General features: G+C 42.0%; 1 protein-coding gene across 3 annotated transcripts; it reads right to left on the bottom strand.

Moving 5' to 3' along the window:
* Window positions 1–406: 406 nt before the first annotated feature.
* vit (vitrin) lies at window positions 407–22,099 on the bottom strand. 3 transcript variants are annotated; one of them, XM_069145026.1, is made up of 23 exons: window positions 21,854–22,099; window positions 16,551–16,633; window positions 16,292–16,357; window positions 15,471–15,627; window positions 15,247–15,380; window positions 15,082–15,159; window positions 14,276–14,482; window positions 13,701–13,745; window positions 13,260–13,298; window positions 13,129–13,179; window positions 11,517–11,579; window positions 10,885–10,947; window positions 8,803–8,877; window positions 7,274–7,339; window positions 6,744–6,806; window positions 6,014–6,064; window positions 5,723–5,770; window positions 5,094–5,159; window positions 4,179–4,326; window positions 3,991–4,094; window positions 2,901–3,127; window positions 2,302–2,815; window positions 407–2,088 (listed from the first exon to the last, which is right to left on the bottom strand). In XM_069145026.1, exons 2-23 carry the CDS (start codon window positions 16,582–16,584, stop codon window positions 1,910–1,912), a joined length of 2,478 nt encoding a protein of 825 aa, XP_069001127.1. In that variant the 5' UTR covers window positions 16,585–16,633; window positions 21,854–22,099; the 3' UTR covers window positions 407–1,909. The 3 variants fall into 3 exon arrangements, with proteins under 3 accessions (XP_069001127.1, XP_069001128.1, XP_069001129.1); XM_069145027.1 differs by lacking the exon at window positions 6,744–6,806; XM_069145028.1 differs by lacking the exons at window positions 13,129–13,179; window positions 13,260–13,298; window positions 13,701–13,745 and having other exon boundaries at window positions 21,854–22,098.
* Between the last annotated feature and the right edge of the window lie 448 nt (window positions 22,100–22,547).

Genomic DNA, 22,547 nt, shown 5'->3' with positions numbered 1-22,547 from the left:
TTACAGGAAAATAATGTGATAATCTGATGCAAGGAGTTGCATGGGGTGCTACAACTTGTGTTTTTGGCAAATTAACACCATTTAAATTATGCCGAAATAGTTGGCAGGACTTCCTGTTTACAATGTACCACAGACGTGAAGACAACTGACGCTACATGACTTTGATACTGAACACGAACCCTAAAATGTAACAAATCTGAAGCTGGTTCAGTTTATAAGTAGATATACTGATATTTATCCTGATGACGTCTGAGATGAGAATATCTTCAGAAATACAGGTCACCAAAATGTACATGTTTTGTGTCCTTGAGTTCAGATTTGATTGAGTTAACCCGAGGAGTGTGTGTTTGAAAATAAAAAAAAAATCTGAAATCACATCAACAAAAATCCAGGAGAAAACCACCACTGTAAATTCTCTTCATTTTCTTTATTTTATTAAAAATTGTGGGAAAAAAATATTGATCAATTATCTGAACATTATTAGCGAAAGGCTTTTAATATGCATATGTACAAACAGGGCAAAAGAGGGATAAAATCATAAATACTCTTTTTAAAAAAAAACGAGAAATGCCTGCAATGTTAGAAGACACCACTGTTAGAAAACAAAGAGTGACCAGATGGATCGCTTTCATTCCAGTCATTTTTTTTTTTTTTTCAATCTGCCGTCACTATACGAAGAAACACAAGCTCACTTCTCCCACATGTCCGCGTCCTTGTTCCATGTTGTTGATTTTGCATTTTGCATCCACGTTTTTGGCTGCACGCAAGACTCGTGTCGACAGAAATATCAGCACCATAGTGCAGGAACTTCAACAATGTCCCTACTATCAAATCTCTCCTATTAGGAAGATCAAAATGCACCAAATCTAATAAAGGACATCCTCTTCACAGACAATTGTACAAAAGCACCATATTATTAAGTTTATGAAGTATGTTTAAGCTGTAAGAGGAAGTGCTAGACATGCTTTAAATCTATATTTCTCTGCAAGCACCATATCCCAGTAAGGTAGCTTCATGTTTCTTATCATTTTGGTGCCACATCTGAGTAAGACACCCTTTATAAAGGTGATATAAGTTGTTATTAAGTACTTTAATAATGTTAATAAATCATTTACTAAGACTTTATTAAAGAACAACTTTAGGGTTGCCAAGTGTTGAAAATGATCTTTGGCTCCTTCTGCATGTCACTTATATATATATATATATATATATATATAGTATATATAATATATAATATTAAAGGCTTGTAGTTGCAAATTTAATTAATCAAATCTTCAGTCAAAGGTGATTTACGGAAAATTAACAAATGCATTTTAGTTCAAATGGTGTGCAGCTGTTTTCCAACCTTAAAAAAAAACCACACTATCACAATCTAGAAGGATATTTCACAACCTGGCAACCCAAAGGTTCATAAATTATTCTTAACTGATCTGGAAAGAAACAGTAAATTTTTTGTTAAAAATAATAAAACAAGTTACGACTTATAAAGCCTTCATACAGGATGAAGTACTGGCACCGTTAGTTTAAAAGATTAGGACGATACAGTTCTCTTTGTGGCACCAACAGAGAACATCTGGCACCGCTGCACAGATGTGGCATATGCAAATCCTCTCTCATCAGCACCATCTGTATATTTGGGACCGAACGCTGATACACTTTATTTGTTTTGTCCAAACCCACAATCCTCACCTAAATTCAAACCCCCCTCCCTCTCCACTGCAGCCAATCCAGCACCGACATCCGGGCCGCAGGGAGTCAATTTACAATCAGTGTTCCATAAGACGGCCCAGATTCAACACGTCCCTCTCTACACCTCCCCCTCCCCCTCTCCCCTCAAAGACACACACACGCACGCACGCGCGCACACACACACACACACACACACACACACACACACACACATCTGTCCTCAGTTTCTGGGCTGCGAGTTGAACTCCTGGCAGATGTTGTGGATGATCTTGGGTACAAATTTGTAGAGGTTGTCGAACTCGTCCACGAAGAAGGAGTGCTCCTTGTCGGGGTCTGTGGCGATGTATTCCAGCTCGTCCTGGGCGGCCCAGGCGATGCCGATGGAGTAGGCGATCACACCTGGATCAGGGGAGGAGGGACAGCAGGTTACACACACACACACACACACACACACACACACACACACACACACGTGTTTGTCACAGTAAACACACACTGCATGACGCCTCACTGTGAACCAGCACCCTCCAACTCTTATTGAGTTTTAACAAAGTTTTCAGTGAGGTGATAATCACTGCTGGACTTGATCTATATGTTTTCATGACCTCTCACCTTGGCGATGAACAGCTAGTGCAGGTGCCCTGACGTCATCATAGGAGCGCCCATCTGTAATGACAATCATGATCTTGCGCTTGTTGGGTTTGGACTTGCTGAAAAGCTGCTCTGCCGCGTAGGTGATGGCGGCGCCGGTGCTGGTGCCGCCGCTCCAGTAGTTGATGCGTTTGATGGCGTTCAGCAGCTCTCCCTTGTTGTTGTGTTGGCCGAAGGCGAACTCCAGCCTCTGCTCGTAGGTGTACTGCACGGCTCCGACCCGTGTGTCCGTGTCCGAGATCTCAAACTCTCGCGTGACGTTGGCCACAAACTGCAGCACCGTGCGGAAGTTGCCGGTCCCGACGCTGCTGGAGCCGTCAATCACGAAGGCGATGTCGTTGGCGTTGAGGCAGGTTTTGCTGCACAGCAGGCGGTCTGTGTCGCACACTCGCTTCACCAGGGGCTGCACGGCCTTCCTCAGGGCAAACCAGCTGTTCACGGGGAGGGAGTAGAAGCCGTTTGTCCGGCACACAGCCTGCGGGATGACATGACACAGTGGGGTTCAAACTGCTTTCACTTCAGTCATTAAGCACTGACACACCTCTGGGACTTTACTCCACCTTCTCAACGAAGTTGGCCTCAACCAGGTTTTGCTTCTCACTGTCATCCGGACCCTCGATGGTGACAAAGAAGATGTTGATGCCGGACTCGCGGGCGAGCCGAGAGGCCTCCTCCACCTTGTCTGTGGGCCAGCCGTCCACCAGCACCACGGCCACGTTGGGGGCTCCTCCTCGGTTTCCGTTGGCATCACTGAAGTACTGCTTGTTGATGTAGGAGAGGGCCTTTCCTGTGCAGGACACCAGGGGGCGACAGAGAGACGGTTAAATGATGCTACATCCACGTTATACACAAGGCTGCGGTGCAATGCAGGAATGCATTTGGGCAAAAATAATTCACAAAGTTGTTACTCAAGCTATGATTTTAGAAAAAATGGACAGTAGAATATGAACTGCAGAAAGGACACTTGACATTTTTTATTTCTCATCTACATTTAAAGGACAGATTTTTGTTTTGTTTTGATTTTCTTCACCAATGTGTACAGACCAACCCTAAAAAAATACTTTAAGCCATATAAACATTTTACATAGTACTGCAATTAATATTTTGTACACAAAACACATTTCTGTTCATACAGAGACATAATGCATTTTATATTTTCTGTATATCAAAACTAAAATAATAATATCCTATCATGAAGTGTGCCATAATCTTGTTGGTGGTCTTAACAAAAGCAGTTGAGGCTCCGCTGGGGACTTTACAACCCCCCACACGATTGTATGATTACAGGGCATTTCTGGGCAAACACAAACACTATTTGTATCAGTATGCAAAATTTAGCAAGTCATAAAGACACATGTGGCAGTGGATGCATGCTGACGCACCAACCAGATCAGAAATACAGCAGTGATCCCCACAGGCTGGTATAAAACCAAATGCTTTATGGTCAGAGCCGAAGAAAAACACGGCTCACAGAGGCAGGACTGTAATTTAGCAAACAGTGTCTTGCAACAAATTTAGATTTAATTCCATCCTTGCATGTGAAAATGTGCCATGGGCAGTAAACCACGCGATAATTGCACCCCTTTCCCTTTCACACTTGTGTTTGTAGGCTTTTGCTGTATAGCTGGCAGCTTGTGGCGGCTCACTCACCCACATTGGAGAGGCCGCCCTTCTGCACAATCTTATCTATGGTGGACTTCACCTCTCTGGAGCTGGAGTGAGTCTTCAGGCTGATCTCTGTCACAGGGTCGTCTCTTCAGAAAACACAACAAGCAATCATGTTATCTCTTTGTATGTACGACTGGTTCACAGGAACATAAGCAGAACGGGGAGGTTACCCATATTGGATGATGCCCATCATGGGTCCAGCCACACCCACGTTGATGGCCTGAGCCACATCAGACAGGAAGTCCTTCTGGATCTTAAAACGCCTCTTCCCAATGCTCCAGCTCCCATCCATCAGGAAGGCCAGGTCCACCTTACAGTCTGTACAAACCGGACACACCACAGGCTTACAGCAGATTATAAACACACTGTATGTTGTTAGTTAAAGCCACGATGAGCCAACAAAAATATATGTAAACAATGTAATTAACACCTCAAGAGAAAAAAGATTTCTATTTCACAAAACCAACAAAATTAATCAGAAAGAATTCTACAAGTGTAAGGCCATACTGAACAATGTTGGGCTCTGTGGAGGAGAGACACTTTGTCTTAGAATAATCTCTGTTCCCATCAACAGCCTAAAGCAAGATCTGGAAAAGCTTAATTTTCTTTTATAATTTTTGTACTTCTGGCTAATCAAAATTCTTAAATAAAGACTGAATAATAGTCCTTTCATAATGAGTCAATAAGCACTGATGTTATGGAAACAGTTTTTAAAATTCTCAGCTGCACCTCTACCCAGTTTGATGCAGCAGAAATGAAACACAACAAAGGCTATACATCAATTTTAGTCATATTAGCCAACTACAACCCAATACAGGGACCAACAGCCTAGTTCATTTAAAAAAAAGATTTGAAATTGTTTTATGAGGAAAGAAATCCTTTCAACATATGTGCTCGCCCTCAAGAATATACACATACACACTGTCGTGTGTTTTGGTGAGAAAGAAATGAATGTAAACATGACAATGTTTCTTAGCAGGATGAATTCAGTCTAACAAAGATATACAGTCCAACAAGAATAGTTTCAAAGACATTATGAATCCTACAGATTGTAGCTATAAAAAAAAGTACTGAGAGAAACATACTTGGGTCTCCCTGTGAAACCGGCTCTGGTGCTCTGGGGACCGGGTCTTGCTCTCTCACTTTGAAGCCTGGAAATTACGAAACAAGTGTTTAAAGCCGAAAGTCAACTAAAAATCTACTCTTTAGGCATCGAGTGAAGAATATATTTTTATACATTTTACTGGAAATTTGATTATCTGATCAACATACACATTATGAAAATTGTAGAAAACTCTATCTTATGAGGGATGCTAGAAAAACACCTTTTCATCATCCGAGGCAATGCAATCGAGCTTTGTCATGAAAATATATTCTCTGCTCTCTAACTCCAAAGTGTAAGTAAATGTCTGGTTTTGAAACCTGAAAGCTTGTTTGGTAAAATTTCCAGCTGTCCACTTTCCAGAGATCTTAAATGTTAGCCAGTATTTGTTGTGGCAAACATTACGGCAAACAGGAACAGATTTTTATCCTCAAGCAACCATGGCATTTGACTCGTCCTCCAAATCCCTTCAATTACAGGCTGAGCAGAAACCCAGAAACCTTTCTGTGGACAGCCTCGGTTTGGTTTGTACTTACAGTCAGAGCAGAGGGTTTACTGGTAAAGTGGCTCTTTTGGGAGGGCAGAACGAGGAGCGAGTGCAGGATATCGTACCTGATTCATAAAGGTTTGCTTCCGGCTTCCAGGTGTCCACTGGCTCCACTGCATAGATGATATCATACAAGCTCAGCGTTAGCACCACAAAGCAGCATTTCACAGCACTCACCGTATTGCAATATTGTGTCTTTTTGGTTAGAAAATCATAAAGTAATTAGAAAGCAGCAGCAGCAGCAGTTAAGGAACATCTTGCGACTTAATGAATAGCTAATTGGGAATGCTGTATCGATAAGATGATGGCTCCCTGGATACAAGCAGGTGTTTGCAGCCACGGTAACCACTTCTCACCTTTAGTATGGGATGTGTCCATTCTGCCATCCGAGTCAGGGGATCGGGGCGCTAAAAGTAAAAGCATCATCAGTGAGAAACTACGACACGTGAAACATAAACACACCATGGCATTACAGTGGCCCGCTCCCATTGGCTCCATGCTCCATTTGGATGGATGTGTGGTGGTGTTTGTGTGGTGCACGCAGGAAATGGCTCAGCCACTCGGTTTTCCAAACCATGTCCTTTAGATCCAGAGGCTTGGATGAGTCTTCAGACAGATGAAACCGCGGCCTGTAATCTGAAAGTGAGAGCTTTTTGTGTGTCCTTATCAGTGGGCCATACAGTAAGTGGTTTAGATGTAGTTTTTTGTGTGAAGGCTGTGACAGAAAACAAATCAAATGTGTTTTTATTTTGGGGAATCTGCTTATTTGTTCTCTTGCCCAGAATTAGAGGAGAAAATTGATGCCTTTCTTATGTCTGTGTTGAGTAGGAAGCTAGAGCCAGGAGGCAATTAGCCTAGCTTAGCATAAAGAGTAGAAGCAGGGGGAAACAGCTAGCCGGGTTCTGTCTGAAGGGAACAAATTCATTTAAAATCAACACATTACAACATAGTAGTGTGGTCATGTCTGGGAAGTTGTGTTGTGTGTTCTGTCAATGAGCGGAAACAAGCAGGTGTTCCCTCCAATATAACAATATAAAACCTGAAGACTTGTTAGTTCCCAGTAAATAGAAATAGAAAAACACTTACGGTACGGTCCAAAGTTATAAAACCAGCGCTCAAACTCTGAGATATCAGGCCTGTGATCCCGAGCTAGAGGAGGATGTTTTGAGACCCGTTAGTTTGGACAGAACTTCAGAGGGGAAAAGGACACATTTCCATGGCTGTGATTGGTCACTTATTCCCCCCCCCAACCAATCCCAGACCAGTGAAAACAAGGGCTTTGTGCAGAATTATCACCTCACAAGTATCTCCCTCTCACATGCAAAATAAACCTGCCCAATGCGCTTCTCTTCCACACTTCAAAGAATCTCTCATATGGCAGGCAGATGGCACGTAAACACCATGTCCTCAGAGACACATTGCATGTACTTACACGTGGACTCAATTCAACACATACATGGTCAGCAGATGCAACACCGTATCAGTCACACGAGCATGCTGTGTTTGCACATGCAACACCACCGGATACAAAGTGTGGTGACCCGCCACAGTGAAGGGGGGAGGGGGGGGGGGCAGTACAAACCGAACCATCGTGTGTGTGTGTGGCAGAGACTTACCTGTAATCTCAGGTGTGTCCGTCTCACTCCACGTGTATCCTGAGTCTGGAACTGCATAACTAACATCTGAATGTGTAGCAGGGAAGGCGGAAGCATCAGCGACTACAGGGGTTACATTCAGGGCGCTGAGACTAATGACATTCACATCAGTCTCAGCCGCACGATGTATTTAGTGCCAATAAGCAAACCAAGATGGTGAACATGGTCAACATTAAATTGATCTGTTACCATTGTCTTTGTGAGCCATGGATATACAAAGTACTATTCAAAAAAGAATCTGGACATGTTGGCATTCACCTCAAAGCACCTACATTAAAGTATTGGTAACAAAGTCAAAGCCACCCATGGTTAACACATACTCTGATGGTTGGATGCAACATGCTGGAGACTGTGAACGACCAGAAATGAGATAACTTCTCATATTCTGTCTTTTTCATCAAAAACTTTCATCAAAAATTGATTTTCAAAGTAACTTTTTCCCTTTATTTAGCCGCATTAATAAACATCCAAAATAGTTTCTGACCTTAAATGACAGGTCTAAAAATGTGTAATTTATAAGTTATCGTAATTGGCAACAGATTCCTAAATTGAAAACGTGGCGATTGTAAAAGTGGCTTTAAAAGAGAAATTATTAAACATATTGCAACCATAGTTTTAACCAGTGTTGGGGCGTAACTAGTTACATGTAATTATACTACAATATAAATGTAATTGAATATATATAACTTTTGTTAATAAGCATACATGTAGATTATTATATTCATTCTAATGCTTTCCATCTTTCTGCTGCACAGAAATCTTTTCTGTCTACTTCATTCATTTGAAAGTATGCACTCAAATTTTGAGCCTTGTTTTTGACTGGTAGTCTTTTGTCTCTTGATTGCCAATCAAATGCATTGATTTAAGCATCCACGCCAAGGCGGTTGGCGATGTCGTTGGACAAGATGAAGATATATTTAAAGAGAGTCATTCAAGGGACCAGAGTTAAAAACACTATCATCACTCAGCAAGGAGTCGACCTGAATGTAAACCTGGTTTGAGGTTCTGGGAATATTTTTATTCCACTGCAGTCAGTTGTGATCGATATACTTGTAGTTTGTTTTAGTATTTGTGCTTTAAAATCAAAGCATTTCAATCGTAATTCAAGTAATATTGAAGAACATTAAAATTCGATTTGACAGTAGTGTTGAGTTCTGTTATAAAGGTTTACACTGACTTATTTTTAAAAAAAAAAAAATAAATAAATAAATTTTAGGACTTTTTAGCTTCACAGCCTAGTTTAAAACATTTGTTAGAAAAGTTAATAAATATAATAAGTCAGATTACTTCAATAATGTCATTCAATTATTCACGATTTAATATATTTTTGAAAGAGTAACTCATAATCTGTAATTTATCACATAAAAGTAACCTTCCCAACACCAGTCTTACCTCAGTTAGTTTACACATTAATCAAAACATTAACATTAAATTAGAATATATTTCTGAGTTGTTGATGAAGGATGATTTGTTGCTGCTGTGTTTGGTACCTGCTGGTCGTCGAGCCCCCGGGAACCAATCAGGACGAGGAAAAGAAGGGGGCGGCCAATCCCTTCTGGGAAAAGCTGTCCAGGGGAAGATTAGAAAGCTGCGTTCAGGACAAGCATCAGGGAGGAGCATACTTGTGACTTCCACTAAACCGACCAGGTTATTTAGTGAAGTATGCACAAGATGCTCAGCCTTGAGTCAGACACTAAACATACAGTAGTCACTCAGACTCCTGCCGAGTAGAGAGACAGAGGAAGACCTGACCGCTGAGAGAACTGTCTGCTGCTTCTGCTGCTTTGTTCACACAAAGTTTCACCTTATGAAGCGGCAATCAGCCACACTCTTGCGCGGCTGCAGGTTAATTGAAATGTGATTGAACACCAGAGGCCCAAACAGCTGAGCAAAAACCATAAGAGTGCATCCCATTTGTCTAAACTGGCTAAACCATGACAACACACTTCAGTTAACCCCTCTCTGTGGTGGATGGGTAGCTTACACAAACACACAGCCCGGGCTTTGAGGTTCCCATCCAGTGGCAGCTAGTGAGCAGGCCTTTGTTGATTAGGACGGGCTTGGAGAGCCCGGCCTGCTGCCCAGTGAAGCGTGAGAGTATTATTCTAGAGTTGGTGTCAAACCAGGGACAGTGTAGATAGTAGGACGCAGAGATTAGCCTAATCTGCTGCTGGTCAAAGGCTCAGCCCTATACAGCAGACAGTGGTGTTATTTTTTCTAATGAAACAGGTGCTTTAAAAGGATTGAGTTTAACTCTCTCGATCATAGCCACTTCAGTGATCACTGCGGCCACAAGGTCAGAGCAAGATCGGAGATACTGATCCTCACCTTCGTTTGGAGCTCACTGCAAAATGTCTACTCTTTATAAGTGAAACGTAATTTTACTGAAAGCCGTGAACTAAAACTGATGTAACACCAGCACAGACCTCCGCTGAACACCGTTAGGAGGTTTATCGTCAAGCTTTGTGGCCGTCGAGCGGGCAGGTCTCGTAACAACTGCCAGGCAGTTCTGGATCGTAACATTTCCAGCAATCTTAGCAGTAAATTCAAACATCTGTTTGGGGCAGCCAGGTGGCAAAGTGACTGGGAAGAAAATCCTTCAACTCATAAATCAGAGTTCAAAAGGACAACGTCGGCAAGCATCCATCCTGAAAGAGTGTCCTTGAGAAAGACTCTCCAGGGGCGCTGCTGTGTGGCTGATCCTGACCACTGACCTCTGACCTCCAGCCAGAAGAATCTCCCTCAGGGGATCAATCAATTTAAAAAAAAAAAATCACATCAATCGATCTAATTACCAGTTTTCTGCTCTGATCAACATCTCGGGAGCAAAAGGTTAGTCAAATAAAGCATGCAGCTTTCACTGCATTTTAGAAATCCAATCATATGATCAGCCATCATTTAAACAGATATAGGCCTGTCTAACTTTAGAGATCCATGGTTTTGCATTCCACAGGAGAAAAAACAGAAGCACGTTCCTCGGTGAGCCAAACCTCGCCTGGTTTGAATGGCCAAAAGCTTTCTATTCTTGAAAAACTCAAAAACGGACTGGGTCATACGTCTCTATGAGAGCAGCACCGGGCCACTTGGTGTTGCGGCTTTCATCTCGCTCTCCCTCGCTGCAAGCATTTACAAAGGAGGGGAAGAGGCCAGACCAGATGGGATCTGTCATAGGATGTTATTACAGTACTGACAGAGCACATTGCTCATCGTGGTCTTATCTAAAAAGAGAAAGTTATCTCAGACAGAGTGAAGATATGGCACACAAGATGAATTCAGGACAGCGGTATCACATCGTCTCTCACCTTTAAGGCCTATTGACACACAGTTCATGTTCATAGTGACAGTTGAGTATGTGTTTGTATTTTCGCACGTCGTTTATAGAAAACTGGCCATGCACTGAACCACAGCATCCCACAGAGGGTAAACATTAGTGCTGCTTTATAAAACATTTCAGCCGGGGGTTTTATTGTCCTCGTTATTCCACTGTTTGATCAGACCTGTCTACTTTCTACGTCAATGACTGTCTGCAAGTGCAGTTGGAGGACTCCCGCTCAGAGTCTGGAGATACTTACCAGGGTTGGACTGGCTCATGGTTGGAGTCCGCTCGGGTGGGGCAGGCTGAACCCTGTTAAAAGCTGTTTGTAGCAATGAGAAACAGGCAGATTGAATGAGAGGAAAGAGGGAAGAAGAGAAGAAGTAGAGGAGAGCTTCAGTTGTGGCACTCCATCCGCAAATGCAGCCCAGCTGTTTTGCTTTGAATGAAGCTGAAGGCATTTTCTCCGCAGCATGATATCAAAAACAAAAAGGATATATGCTGGGCGTATTTACAAGCCTTCATTTGCTTCTTTTCATCTTGGAAATGAAAATACAAGTGAGAGGATGTGCCTGATGACAGAAAACAGCAGTTATGGTGAAAGGAATGTTCGCTGAGATGCTTGATGGAGCGGATTAATGGTGACCCTGGGGTGAAGATCACAGGGGCTCATGGGTGTGAACACTAGGGTCAGACTTACAGCGGTTTATGTCTCCTGGATTCTTGTTCCAAGAAAGACATCTGTCCCTCCTGCTGCCCTTGACCCGCATTCCCTGTCTGCCCCACCAGCCCTACTTGTTTATAACTCTGTGTGTGTCAGTGTGTGTGTGTGTGTGTGTGTGTGTGTGTGTGTGTGTGTGTGTGTGTGTGTGTGTTCACAATGAGGCTGACCTGGCCCGACTGGAGTGGATGGCTGCCTCCTGATAGCCGACCCCGCCTCTGGTCTGCGCAGACCTGGGACCAAGTTTGAGAGACAAACATATTACAATATAAAATGAAATAAAAATGAATCACTGGCACATCAAAAAAAATTATCTATTGTATGGTGACCTTAGCAAATTTAACAATTATATATGATTTGTTAAAATGTGTTCTTTTTTTAACAGAGGAAAGAGAAACAGATACCACATCGTCATGGAAGATGGAGGAGACAATTCGCTTTAGTAATGATGAATATGAGCATCTGTAGGACAAAACTATAAATCAGATCTGTGCAGCAAAGAAGGCCGACTAGCGGGAGATTCTCCCTCAAGAAATATTGTATAGATAGATTTGGTGACTCTGCAGCAAGGCAGTTGCAGTCACTGAGAATAAAAATGCAATAAAGCCAAAGACTTATTGCCGTTGCTGGTTTTAAGCCTTTATTTGTCCAAGGAAGTTCTGCTGAGAGCAATGTTTTTCTTTTTCAGGAATGCCCTATAATTACAGCAGCAATGATAGTTCTGAAGAAGAAAATATTCCCATATGTATTGAAAAGTGTCTTGGATTGTCAGATTGTCGGTCTGTCAGTCCACGGCCTTGGTCAAGACTGGATCTCAACTACTGGAGTCATGGTCCCTGAAGGATGATCCTAATGACTTTAGGGATCCCCTGACTTTACCTCTAGCACCACAAGCAGGTTGACAATATTTTATTAAACTTTTGTTTTGATTGTCATTAAATCTGGTTCAGAAATAAATGGTTTCCTGAGGAAGTATCCTCAATACTTTTAGTTATCCCTTGATTTTCATTGAGCACCACCATTAAGTCAAATTTGCATACTTTATAATAAGATACTTACTACTGATACGTACAAAAAAAGTACTAGTAGCATCCCCATCAGCTTCAGTTATCATTTGTCTTTTATTCTAATTAATGAACTTTACCGTGCTCTGATGAAATGGTGAACTGGGTGCACAACATTGACTGCATATAAAAGTGGACGTAGCTTCAGGTCTGAAAAGTGAGGTTAATGCATAAAACTGGGTTAACTTTACCCAGTACTCATGGGTTGTTTTGATCTGGTGCATCATACAGAATATGGCATAGTGTGTAAACATTACCTGCATTATCATTATCATAATGTTGTCATTTAGCTAAATGTACTTAAGTACTAAACACAGTACGTCCTCATAGAGCCACAACTGTAGCACGGCTGTATATTGTTAAAGAGACATTCTCCCTGAAATATTACATTTCTTTCCAAGAAAAAAGATACCAAATGCTTGCAAACATAATATAGTATGAATATAGTTGAATCCTTTGTTCAAACAGTTCAGTTCTGTTTCTACTTGAAAGACAACAGAACGAGAAGACTGCGGTGCGGTTCAGTGTTACAAAAAACAGTAAAAGTCATTTGAAGCATCTGCGCACATACAGAACAGAGACACCATGCAGAGTTTATGTATATCAGTACAAAAGAAAAGACAAAAGCAAAGGAAGAGAGAGGAAGTATAAAGACAGTTTCTGACAATCCAAAAGACAGAATGAAAGAAGACACACGGAGATGAAAAGCGTGGTTTACCTGCACCGGCACGTTGTGGAAATCTATTCGGATAGGAACCTCCTCTGAATACTTTGAAGAAATGCCAGGGTTTAGTTCAACTTGAATTGCTGCATGTGGCAGAAAGGACTGAGAGGACTGACATACTGTACCTTGGCTGGGGATCTTTCCTTGAACATTCTGTGACTGTCCTATACCAATAACACAATGTGGGCAAATTTAGACAAAAAAAGCTTTGATTACATGTAAATTATCAACAAGTAAAGCAAATTGTGTATAATTTTAGCCCAAACGCCCAGTCATGGCTTTACTGTTTTAAGTTTTTAGCTTAAAACAAGTGAACTGAACTGATTTCTACTTCTTAAATACAGAAGTTGTGCCATTACCAATGACAAACTTGCCGATACCTTTAATACCGAATTCATGCCGAATCCTGATGCACACCGTACTCAGAGGACTGATGTGAAGAAAATAGTCCATGCTCGATGTAAACACATATCCCTGCACACCCCAGTGTTGAGCTACACCACCTCACACCACCACCACCACCACCCCAAAAAAGAGAAAGCAGCAATCCCTCTTGCTTCACTTACTTGAACTTGCGGCTGCCACATGGGCAAGGTACGGGTGACTGCTGCCTGGATAGAAGAAAGACAAATGGGGTGCCGATATGGAGAGAAGAGAGGTAATGTTACAGAAAATGAAGGGGAGATAAACGGGCGGGAGCTCGTCTGGCACACGGCCCATCTCATTTGCACACATACCTGAAGATACTGTAGCATTGTCTACTCACTGTAGCTGCATTTCTATCCAGAATGAGGCAGATGACTCGCAGTGATTACCGTCTGATAATGTTTTCATTTAATGAGCGATGAAAGGTCTGCTGATCATATATACTGTTAATAGTCAGTCAAGCATGGCACTGTATTAACTTCATCACAGACCTGCTGTAATTTGTCATGATTGCAGTTGCGATGTGTAATTACCAGCTGCAATCATCGATCGTCATTACTCAGTTTCACACAAATGAGGGCTTGTTCTGGCAAACAGCATTTCTAGTTACAAACTGCTGAATGTGGTTAGTTAGACGTCGACTAGGCAGCACGCTGACTGCAGAGGATTTCACTTCTTGTTCACGTATGCGACGATTTAAGTTGTTTTCATTCACCTGCATCTCTGACTTTATGGACAGCAGCTCGGGGCTTGGCAGTCGAGGGTGGTGGTGGAGGTGTAGTAGTGGTGGTGGTAGTGGTGGTGGGAGCCTGTGTGGTGGTGGTAATGGTGGTCGGTTCAGGAGTCGTGGTGGTGGCTTCGGGTGCTGTTGTTGCAGGCAGCGCCGCCGTGGTGACGGCAGGTGATTTGGCCTCCTTCTGACCTGAAGGGAGACGACAGAAGAAGGCAGTCGCGTACGAGACGGATGAATGGGGAGGAAGAGCGTCTACAGTAGCCGCTGTGTTGTAATGCATTCTTGACATTCTTCAGCAGACTGCAGCGCTCCGACTCCTCATTCAACCTGAGCGGAGTTCAACATGCCAGAGTCAAGCGCAGGAGCGTCTATCTGGTAACCTGATCTGGTGATTTGTAGCCCAAAACACATCTCAAAAGTTCAGTTACAGGTGAAAATTTAGATGCCTGGAGTGCAACATTCTTTGTTCAATAAGCATGCCTATAATTCAGTGTAATATCCTACCTACATATGCTAAAATACAGGGAATTAAAGACTGCTAAAATACCATATGAATTAATGGATCATCTTGATTCATCTGAAAATGTTTCAGTTTTTACCAACTTTTGTTTTGTTTGAACTGAGATCTCTTCTGAATAGCTGACTGGATCCTGATCAGATTGTCTTGTGGTTGTGAAACGCTGCACGTCTGTCAGTCTGCTCAACGACAAACTGAATGTAAAGCACCAAAATGAATATATTCACATCACAGATGCATGATAGGAGTGTAAAAATAACCCTCCTCTCACTTGTTTTCACGTAGGTTGGTCTTGAAGGGACGTAGTCCAGAGTAGATGGGTAGATGACTCCTTTCTTGGGCTTCCCCACTGAAACGCCACAGAGACCACTGTCGGAGGGCTTTTTTTTTGTAAAAAATAATGTCGGCTTCACATTTTTAACTTTGTCATTAATACCTGAGACAACAAACGACTCCCTCCACTTAGGCAAAGACAGAGAGCGCACCCCGTTGGAGTTGCTGCCTTTGTAGATGTTCTGCCCGGCCATCTTCCTCACTATCACCTTTCCTCCGGAGTTAGTGATGACGCCGCTGTGGACACAAAATGTTCATCAGAAACAACTGTTGCAGGACTCACCATAAAGACGTCTCACACGAGCTTGATTTCCCTCCACCGTTCACCTGTGAATGGCCGCGTTGCAGATGCTGGAGATGGAGGCGAACACGCCGGTGCCATAGACCTGCTGCTTGGTTTCCTTACAGTGTGCAGGACATTTCACTATGAACTCTGGGAGATTGATTTTTCCTGCTCTGACGTCACACTCTATATCTGGGACAACTGTGGAGGGAAGTAGTGCAAGATAGTTCAAGACAGGATTATAGACGAGTCGAGATCACTTTTTTCCTGAAGATGAGGAGGGTACATATGACATATTTTATGTTTTACATTTTAGGGTTAGATGTTTTGACAGTGCTGCAATTAGAGGTGAAGAAATTAATCAATTAATTGATCAGTTAACTGATGAAAACCATGTTGATGATCAAATAATAGTTTTTTTCCAAGCAAAAATGCCAGTCATTTCTCAATTTATTTATCTGTGATCTTAAGCATAACATAATTCAGAAACATCACTTTAGAAATTAGAAATTTATTTTGGTAATTGTATTAGTTAATCTAGAAAGGAATTGTCATGTGCATCCATAATAGCATCAACTATATTCCATCAATCCATTATCTAAACCCGCTTTATCCTGAACAGGGTCACAGGATCAACTATATTTCAACATGTAATTAGGAAATGCCTTAACCCTAAAATATAACCACTAAAATGCTGTTGACTGTTAACTGGGATAAATGGATTCTTTTTGCTCTCAGGCATTATTAAAGGATTGGTTTTTTTTTCCTTTTTGAGTGAGTGAAGTGAAAGACGTCATGCGACTGCAGTGTAGACAATAACACAGGACTGATGGAGATTACAGGGTTGTTTGTGGATGATGTCTACCTTGCTTTGGTTTCTTGTTCTTTGATCCGTTAGGCTTGGCCCAGCATGCACAGGACAAGAGGAGCGCTGCGGGAGTTTCAAATAATAGCAGACAAAGTAACATAATCATCAGTGTGTTTTCTGTACACACAAGAGGACATTATGCTTTGATGGTGTGTGTTCAGGAAACTGATTCTGATGGAGATATGAAACATTAAAGTCCAAAATGCTGATTTTAAAACCAGTATACTCCTGCAGAGACACACACAGGGTTGCTCACCGAGGCAGATGGCGGTGAGTGATGCTCTGATCATGATGGCTGCTTCAGCAGGTCAGCCAGATGTCCTTGTACAACCTCACAACCTTGAAGAGACAGGAGAAGCAGCAGGATTTATACTTTGAAACACCATTTTCTGCTCACTGCATCCTCACTGAGAGCATATTTGGAGGCTTAAGTCAACATTCCTGACAAGTGTTGACACTTTTAGAAACATAATGGAGTAAACTTTTGCTACTGAGATACATTTTCTATAATTTTTTTTTCGATAAATAGCAGGTCAACATTGGACTGGAACAAAAAGCTGAATGACTAATGTGGCCAGTTAAACATTTTGAGAACATATAAAGTATTGTAAGTTGCATTGTCACACTTCAAAGATTGGTCAGATCAGCAAAGGGCTGTATTTCAGCATAGGTTACTGTTTCTTGTTCCAGTTTCTTGTATTTGCCAATCAGAGGCTCCACAACAACCATCTGGACACTGAGACAAAGCTGTATGTTAAAGTCACTAATATTTATGGAGTCAGCCTCTATTAGAGAGCACGCACAGACATAATTTAATGTGTAAGGAATGAGGGGCTGTGTTCGGCTTCTTTGTTTGACAGCAACGACCACATCAAGCTGGATCCTAGCTTGAAATACAGTCTGTTTACAGAAAGAAGAAAATTTCTTCCAGTCTCTCTTATTCAGATTCAGATGTTATGCCCGCATAAAGACATAAATCAAACTTGCAGCCTGTGTTAATAAGATCAGAAGTGGGTTGCCAAGTCGTCATACCAGACATTACAAGTCTGTTGTAATGCAACAATAGCACCAGCGTTCACTCCAACAGCCGAGTCTGAACTGAGACAGGTGGCCAGAGAAAGTCTCATCACATAGGCTGGAGGATGGACTACATATGACAGCCACCCCGGTCCCTGCAGTGTGCCAGAGCGCTGGGATGGCGCTGCTTACTGGGTAGGTGATGACTGAAGCCTCCCCGTTAATAGAGGAATGCTGTACCTCCCGTGATCGGCGGCGTCATGTCTGTCACTGCCGCCACACACCAACAGGTTCAATCTGATCAAGTGGGAACATGTGATTATAAAGTGACCTCTGAAAAAGGGTCAGATGGGCTGCGATTCAGTCTGACGTGTACAGTATATCAGCAATGTTAGATAAGTAACACATCATTTTTTTTTTAAATTGCCTATAACAGGGTGGCTTAGTGCCTACCTCAGTACAACTACTGAGGTGCTCTTGAGCAAGGCCTCTAATCTTTAAGTGCTCCAGTTGGTAACACGTCAGACTGTGATTGTACTGAGCAGTTGTCAGGCATATAAGGGAATCCGTCCTCTCCAGGTATAAAAACAGAAATGGGAATAACTCTGAGGCTTTTTTGACTTATTATTATCTTGGAATGCAACTGCTGGAGTGTAAAGTTATTCAAACTACACCCACATTTTAAATATCATTGTGGGAATAGTTTAAATATTTAGAGAAACATGTAGGCTTATTTTCTCCTTTGCTAAAAGTTAGATTTAAACATGGATACTAATCTCATGACTGTGTGGCAAAACTAGTGCCTGCCAATGGTTAGTGTATCTGGTGTAGAGAGTAGAGTGGAAACAGGGGGAACCAGCCAGCCTGTCCTCTGTATTAATGGAAATCTGCACTGGCAAACTTCACTGAGCAACACAAACCCATACAAAGCCCAAAGCATAAGAAAGTGTGCGAGACTATTTCTTGACTCAGCATAGTAACTTCCAGGAGTCTCTACTGGTTACCTGGCAGCCAGCTTGGCTCTGCCCAACTACTGTTCACAGCTGGAAACCCTGTTGGTATTGAGGTTTGCACAGCTAACCAGGAACAAGTAGGGGCAGCTAAGTGCGATGAATTTGAAGTAGTTCCAACTTTGGTGGTTGTGGAAGAGTTTCAGTGCACAACTGAAGTGGTCAGTGTTAATTAATTAAAAGCTGCTTCAATAGTTAAAAAATGAACCCGAGGTCAACGCCCATTAGGAGGCAATGACGGGAAACAATCCAGTCATGGCCATAACCATGTATTCACTCATGACAAACAGTCACAAACAAACAAACTTTTTTGTACTAGTTTTGCAGTGGCTGGTATGCTGGTTTTTGTTGTTGTTGTTTTTTTTAACCTGTAAGCAGAGCCAAGCTCCCTGTTTCCCCATTTCCACTCTTGATGCTAAGCAAAGCGAACCCCTCCTACATTTATATTGAGCCAACAGACATCAGAATGGTTTCAACTTCACATCCAACTCTCAGAAACAAAGTGAAAACTTTCTCTCAGAATGACAAACAGTTCCTTCCAAACTCAAGAGAGAAGCACCAACTGTCTAAATAGCACCCTTTGCTGTATCTTTGTCACATTGATTTAAAGCACCACAGCCCTGCCAGGCTGGTTAACATAAGTGTGCTGTGTAATTATCCTTAACAGGAGCACTTGAGTTCAAATTTTTCAGTTATTTCCAGAAACTATGCACAGCTCTGTTTAAACTTCTACATAACATGTGCATAATGTCCTTATTGTGTTTGGGGTGTATGACCTCATATCTAATGATGGCACCTTCAGTGTGAATACACACCACAAACATAGCACATCATGTTGGGCTAAAAGTTAATCTAACTGTTGTTGGCAGTGGCAGGACTTTCCCCATGGAAGCATTTATGCACATTGACATGGTTTTTCCACAGCGCTGTGCTTTGACAGGCAGGTAGATGACTGCTGCATAGTCAGGACTACAATTTGTCCTCGCGGGGGAAGAAAGCTGAGGCTGGGAACAAGCTGGAACAGATATGCACATCTACAGTGCAGGAGACAGACCTGCAGCAGAGGAGAGGTGAGTCGAGTAAAGAAACGAGATCAGGTGTATGACAGAAAACTGAGAACTCCATATTTCACAAAAAGCTTGCAAATGCTCCCGAAGAAGCCAATTAGTTTAGTGACTCTGTCCCCTTGAAGAGAGGCATGACATCACAGTTGGAAAAAGTGCAATGACAAAAAAAAAAGACAAAAATTTGAGACTTCTTCATTTGTGTTCCTCTAAAATGCCTCCTTTTCAGAGCTATGAAATGCAGAGGAAATTATATCCCTTGACAAACACTGTGGGGAGTTTCCTGTACAGTAGATAATAGATCCTGAGGGGACTTGCAGAGACACAATCTTGGACACACACCTACATGCAAACAAACGCGTTCAACCAAAGACTCAAAAATAAACAGAGATCTGGGGGGAACTAATGACATGATAGCTTTGGAGAATACCACAGTATTTACCACCACAATAAAATACAAACACACTGGGTTACAAACTGTGTACGTGTTGTATATCTTGCATACATCAGTGTTATACTTTAGATAAGTTAGGGGTTGTTCCAACAGTGTAGGTTCAACTCGCCTCTGAGGTCATGTAAGCTATATTCTCAGCCACAGCAAGCATCTCCAGCATCTAATTTTAGCTGCATGGGGACACAATCCAAGCAAAACATCAACCTGCTAACAACTACAAAATGTTCAAATAAAACAGAAAACATTAATTTGAGTGCCACAACAAAGGATGAAAGGTTTCATGCAAAGGCCTTGGTCACTTCTATGAAAGCAAAGCAGCTCAGACAAGTTGCATAGTTCAAGGAATTAAAGTGCAATTCAACTCGGGATAATTTTTTCACTACAATGGGGATTGCATGCACTAAACAACCTTAACTAAGATTACGCAAGTTTTGTGCAAAGCCAGCTGATCGGCTGTTGCAAAATTTCTGTCGATTTTAAATGCATAAAGTGCAAGAAATCTGATAAAGCAGAACAAATTTCACACCTGGCATGAGTGTCACAGGTATGCAGTGTCTATAATGCAAACAGGATGTGCAGTAGCTGTGTGTGTGTGTGTGTGTGTGTGTGTGTGTGTGTGTGTGTGTGTGTGTGTGTGTGTGTGTGTGTGTGTGTGTGTTTCAAAGACCAGCACACAATGGGTTCTCCAAGCATGGGCAGACCACACACCTGTGACTGGTGCTCCAGAGTCTTCAAAGCAATTGCTCATAAGCTCTAAAAAAAATACACTGAATTTTTTTCTTTTTTTTCACATATACATCCCTGAAATTATGTGTTTCCATCACTAAGTGTGAACTTTAGAGTCGAGAAGCTTTATGTCAAACACAAGGACTGTATTTCTGTCTTTCTCCACTTCAGCAGCAGCCACATTCCTAGTCAGGGGTGACCCGTGTAAATGCAGCAAGAGTAAGCACATAAAGGGGACTTAGGTTTATTTGAGAATCATGACCAGCTGAGAACTTAGTTTCACCGTGTTCCTGAGTGATGGCATGCCTGAAGTGAGACAGTATTTACACACACCCATTGCCAGGCAGTGTTAATTCCCACCATTCACAGGTGTCAGAACTGTACTGTAAGCATGTTAGATGTGCCAAGTGTTGTAGCAACAAGCCAAGTGAGGAACCATAGGAGAGAGATCAGACACACAGGAAAGCCAACATGTCTCTACAAGGTCATTTTTTTTGTAGCCTTTTGGGCTCTTGCTGCTGCTCAGGCACTATTTGTTTATCGAGCACAGCACAGGCTGACTTACTTTAATTCCTGGCACTGGCTTCAGTGCAAGCCACAGCCTGCAGTCTGCTGCTGGACATATTGTATAGAGACCACCTGTGCTTAATCAGGCTTCCCCAAACCAGGCACGTCAAACATAATGAAGAAATAAAAAAAATGTAAAAAAAAACAAAAAAAAAGCTGAAAAATTCACCTCTCAGGCTTTTTGCTTATTACACGGACAGAATGAGTCATTTCAAAATAAAGACTTGGGTAACAAAAAGGCTGGGTCACCTTCCACAGATCATTTTAATCAGCCACGAGAGGTAGTCTACAGTATGAATGGTTGTGATATGGCCGAATTCATTCCGAAATAAACCTCATTTTAGGGAGGAGGAAGGGGTGTTTATTTAAAAAAGGGAAAAGAAAAAGAAAGGTAAACACTAAATGTAAGCGGCAGTGGGTTTATACGAACAACCTGTCAAATCTGAAGTTCAGCTGATATGAACCAGATCATACAATAAAAAAAATTAAAACATAATAAAAATAAAAACGCAAAAAGTGTTGACTAAAATCAGCCACAGAACTATTACACATAAAACGCCAGGGACATCAGCTGCGCGTAATTACGCACCATTTGAAAAATGGATGATTCATTCACGCCACGCGAAAGGAAACACAAAATTCATACTCCACATATATGGATCTGCTTGTTAGCTTTCTGTTAAAAATCCACATCCTCATAGAGAAAAGAAGGTAAACATACCTGATTAGTTAAATAATCCTCCAGGTTTAAAAAAAAAAAAAAAACAACGTAATTTCCTGCGCAGTCTTCCCGAGTCCTTTACACTTTCATTGAAAAACAGTTTGGACCAGCGGGCGTGTGTGCAACGCTGTTACACCTGAAGTTTTACTCCTGCATGTTCGCACGGCTCATTAAAAGTGGAGAATAGGACGGGGCCAGAGTTTCCCCTTATTTGCCCGTCCCACTTCAGGCTCCCAGCTCTTCACCCAGTCAGAAGCAGATCAGTAACCCGGGGCTATCAGAAGAGGATGCAAGGAGCTGGCTAGCACCAGCATAGCAGAACAAGCATCTATTTTAGTTTGTTTGTCAGTTTTTTCTTTGGACAGAAGAAACTAACACTGTTTTTTTCACAGTTTAAGCCCAGCGGGGAGATTTACTTCACAATGGCACTTTGAGCTGAATCTTTTCTGTTACGTAAAGGAGAAAAAACAGCTTTGATTCTGGTTTTCTGCTCTGCAACTCACTCATTCAAATTTTCTCAGAAAAGTGTGTCAGCTCTCACCAGAGTAATCACTCCTCCTCCAACAAATAAACTAATCAACACCTGTTTGGGAAACAGAAAAAAGTCACATCCACTGTCACTTTGGGGTTTGTGGCTTTTGTCATACTCTTGTGGTTTACAGTACTCATGCAGCCCCTCCTAACACACATACAA

This window comes from Embiotoca jacksoni, unplaced genomic scaffold, assembly GCF_022577435.1.
Source record: "Embiotoca jacksoni isolate LCO1_2020_lvr unplaced genomic scaffold, fEmbJac1.0.p SCAF_12, whole genome shotgun sequence".
Lineage (NCBI taxonomy): Eukaryota > Metazoa > Chordata > Actinopteri > Embiotocidae > Embiotoca > Embiotoca jacksoni.
The sequence above is the reverse complement of the archived record's forward strand: the minus strand, read 5'-3'. Positions and strand labels throughout refer to the sequence as shown.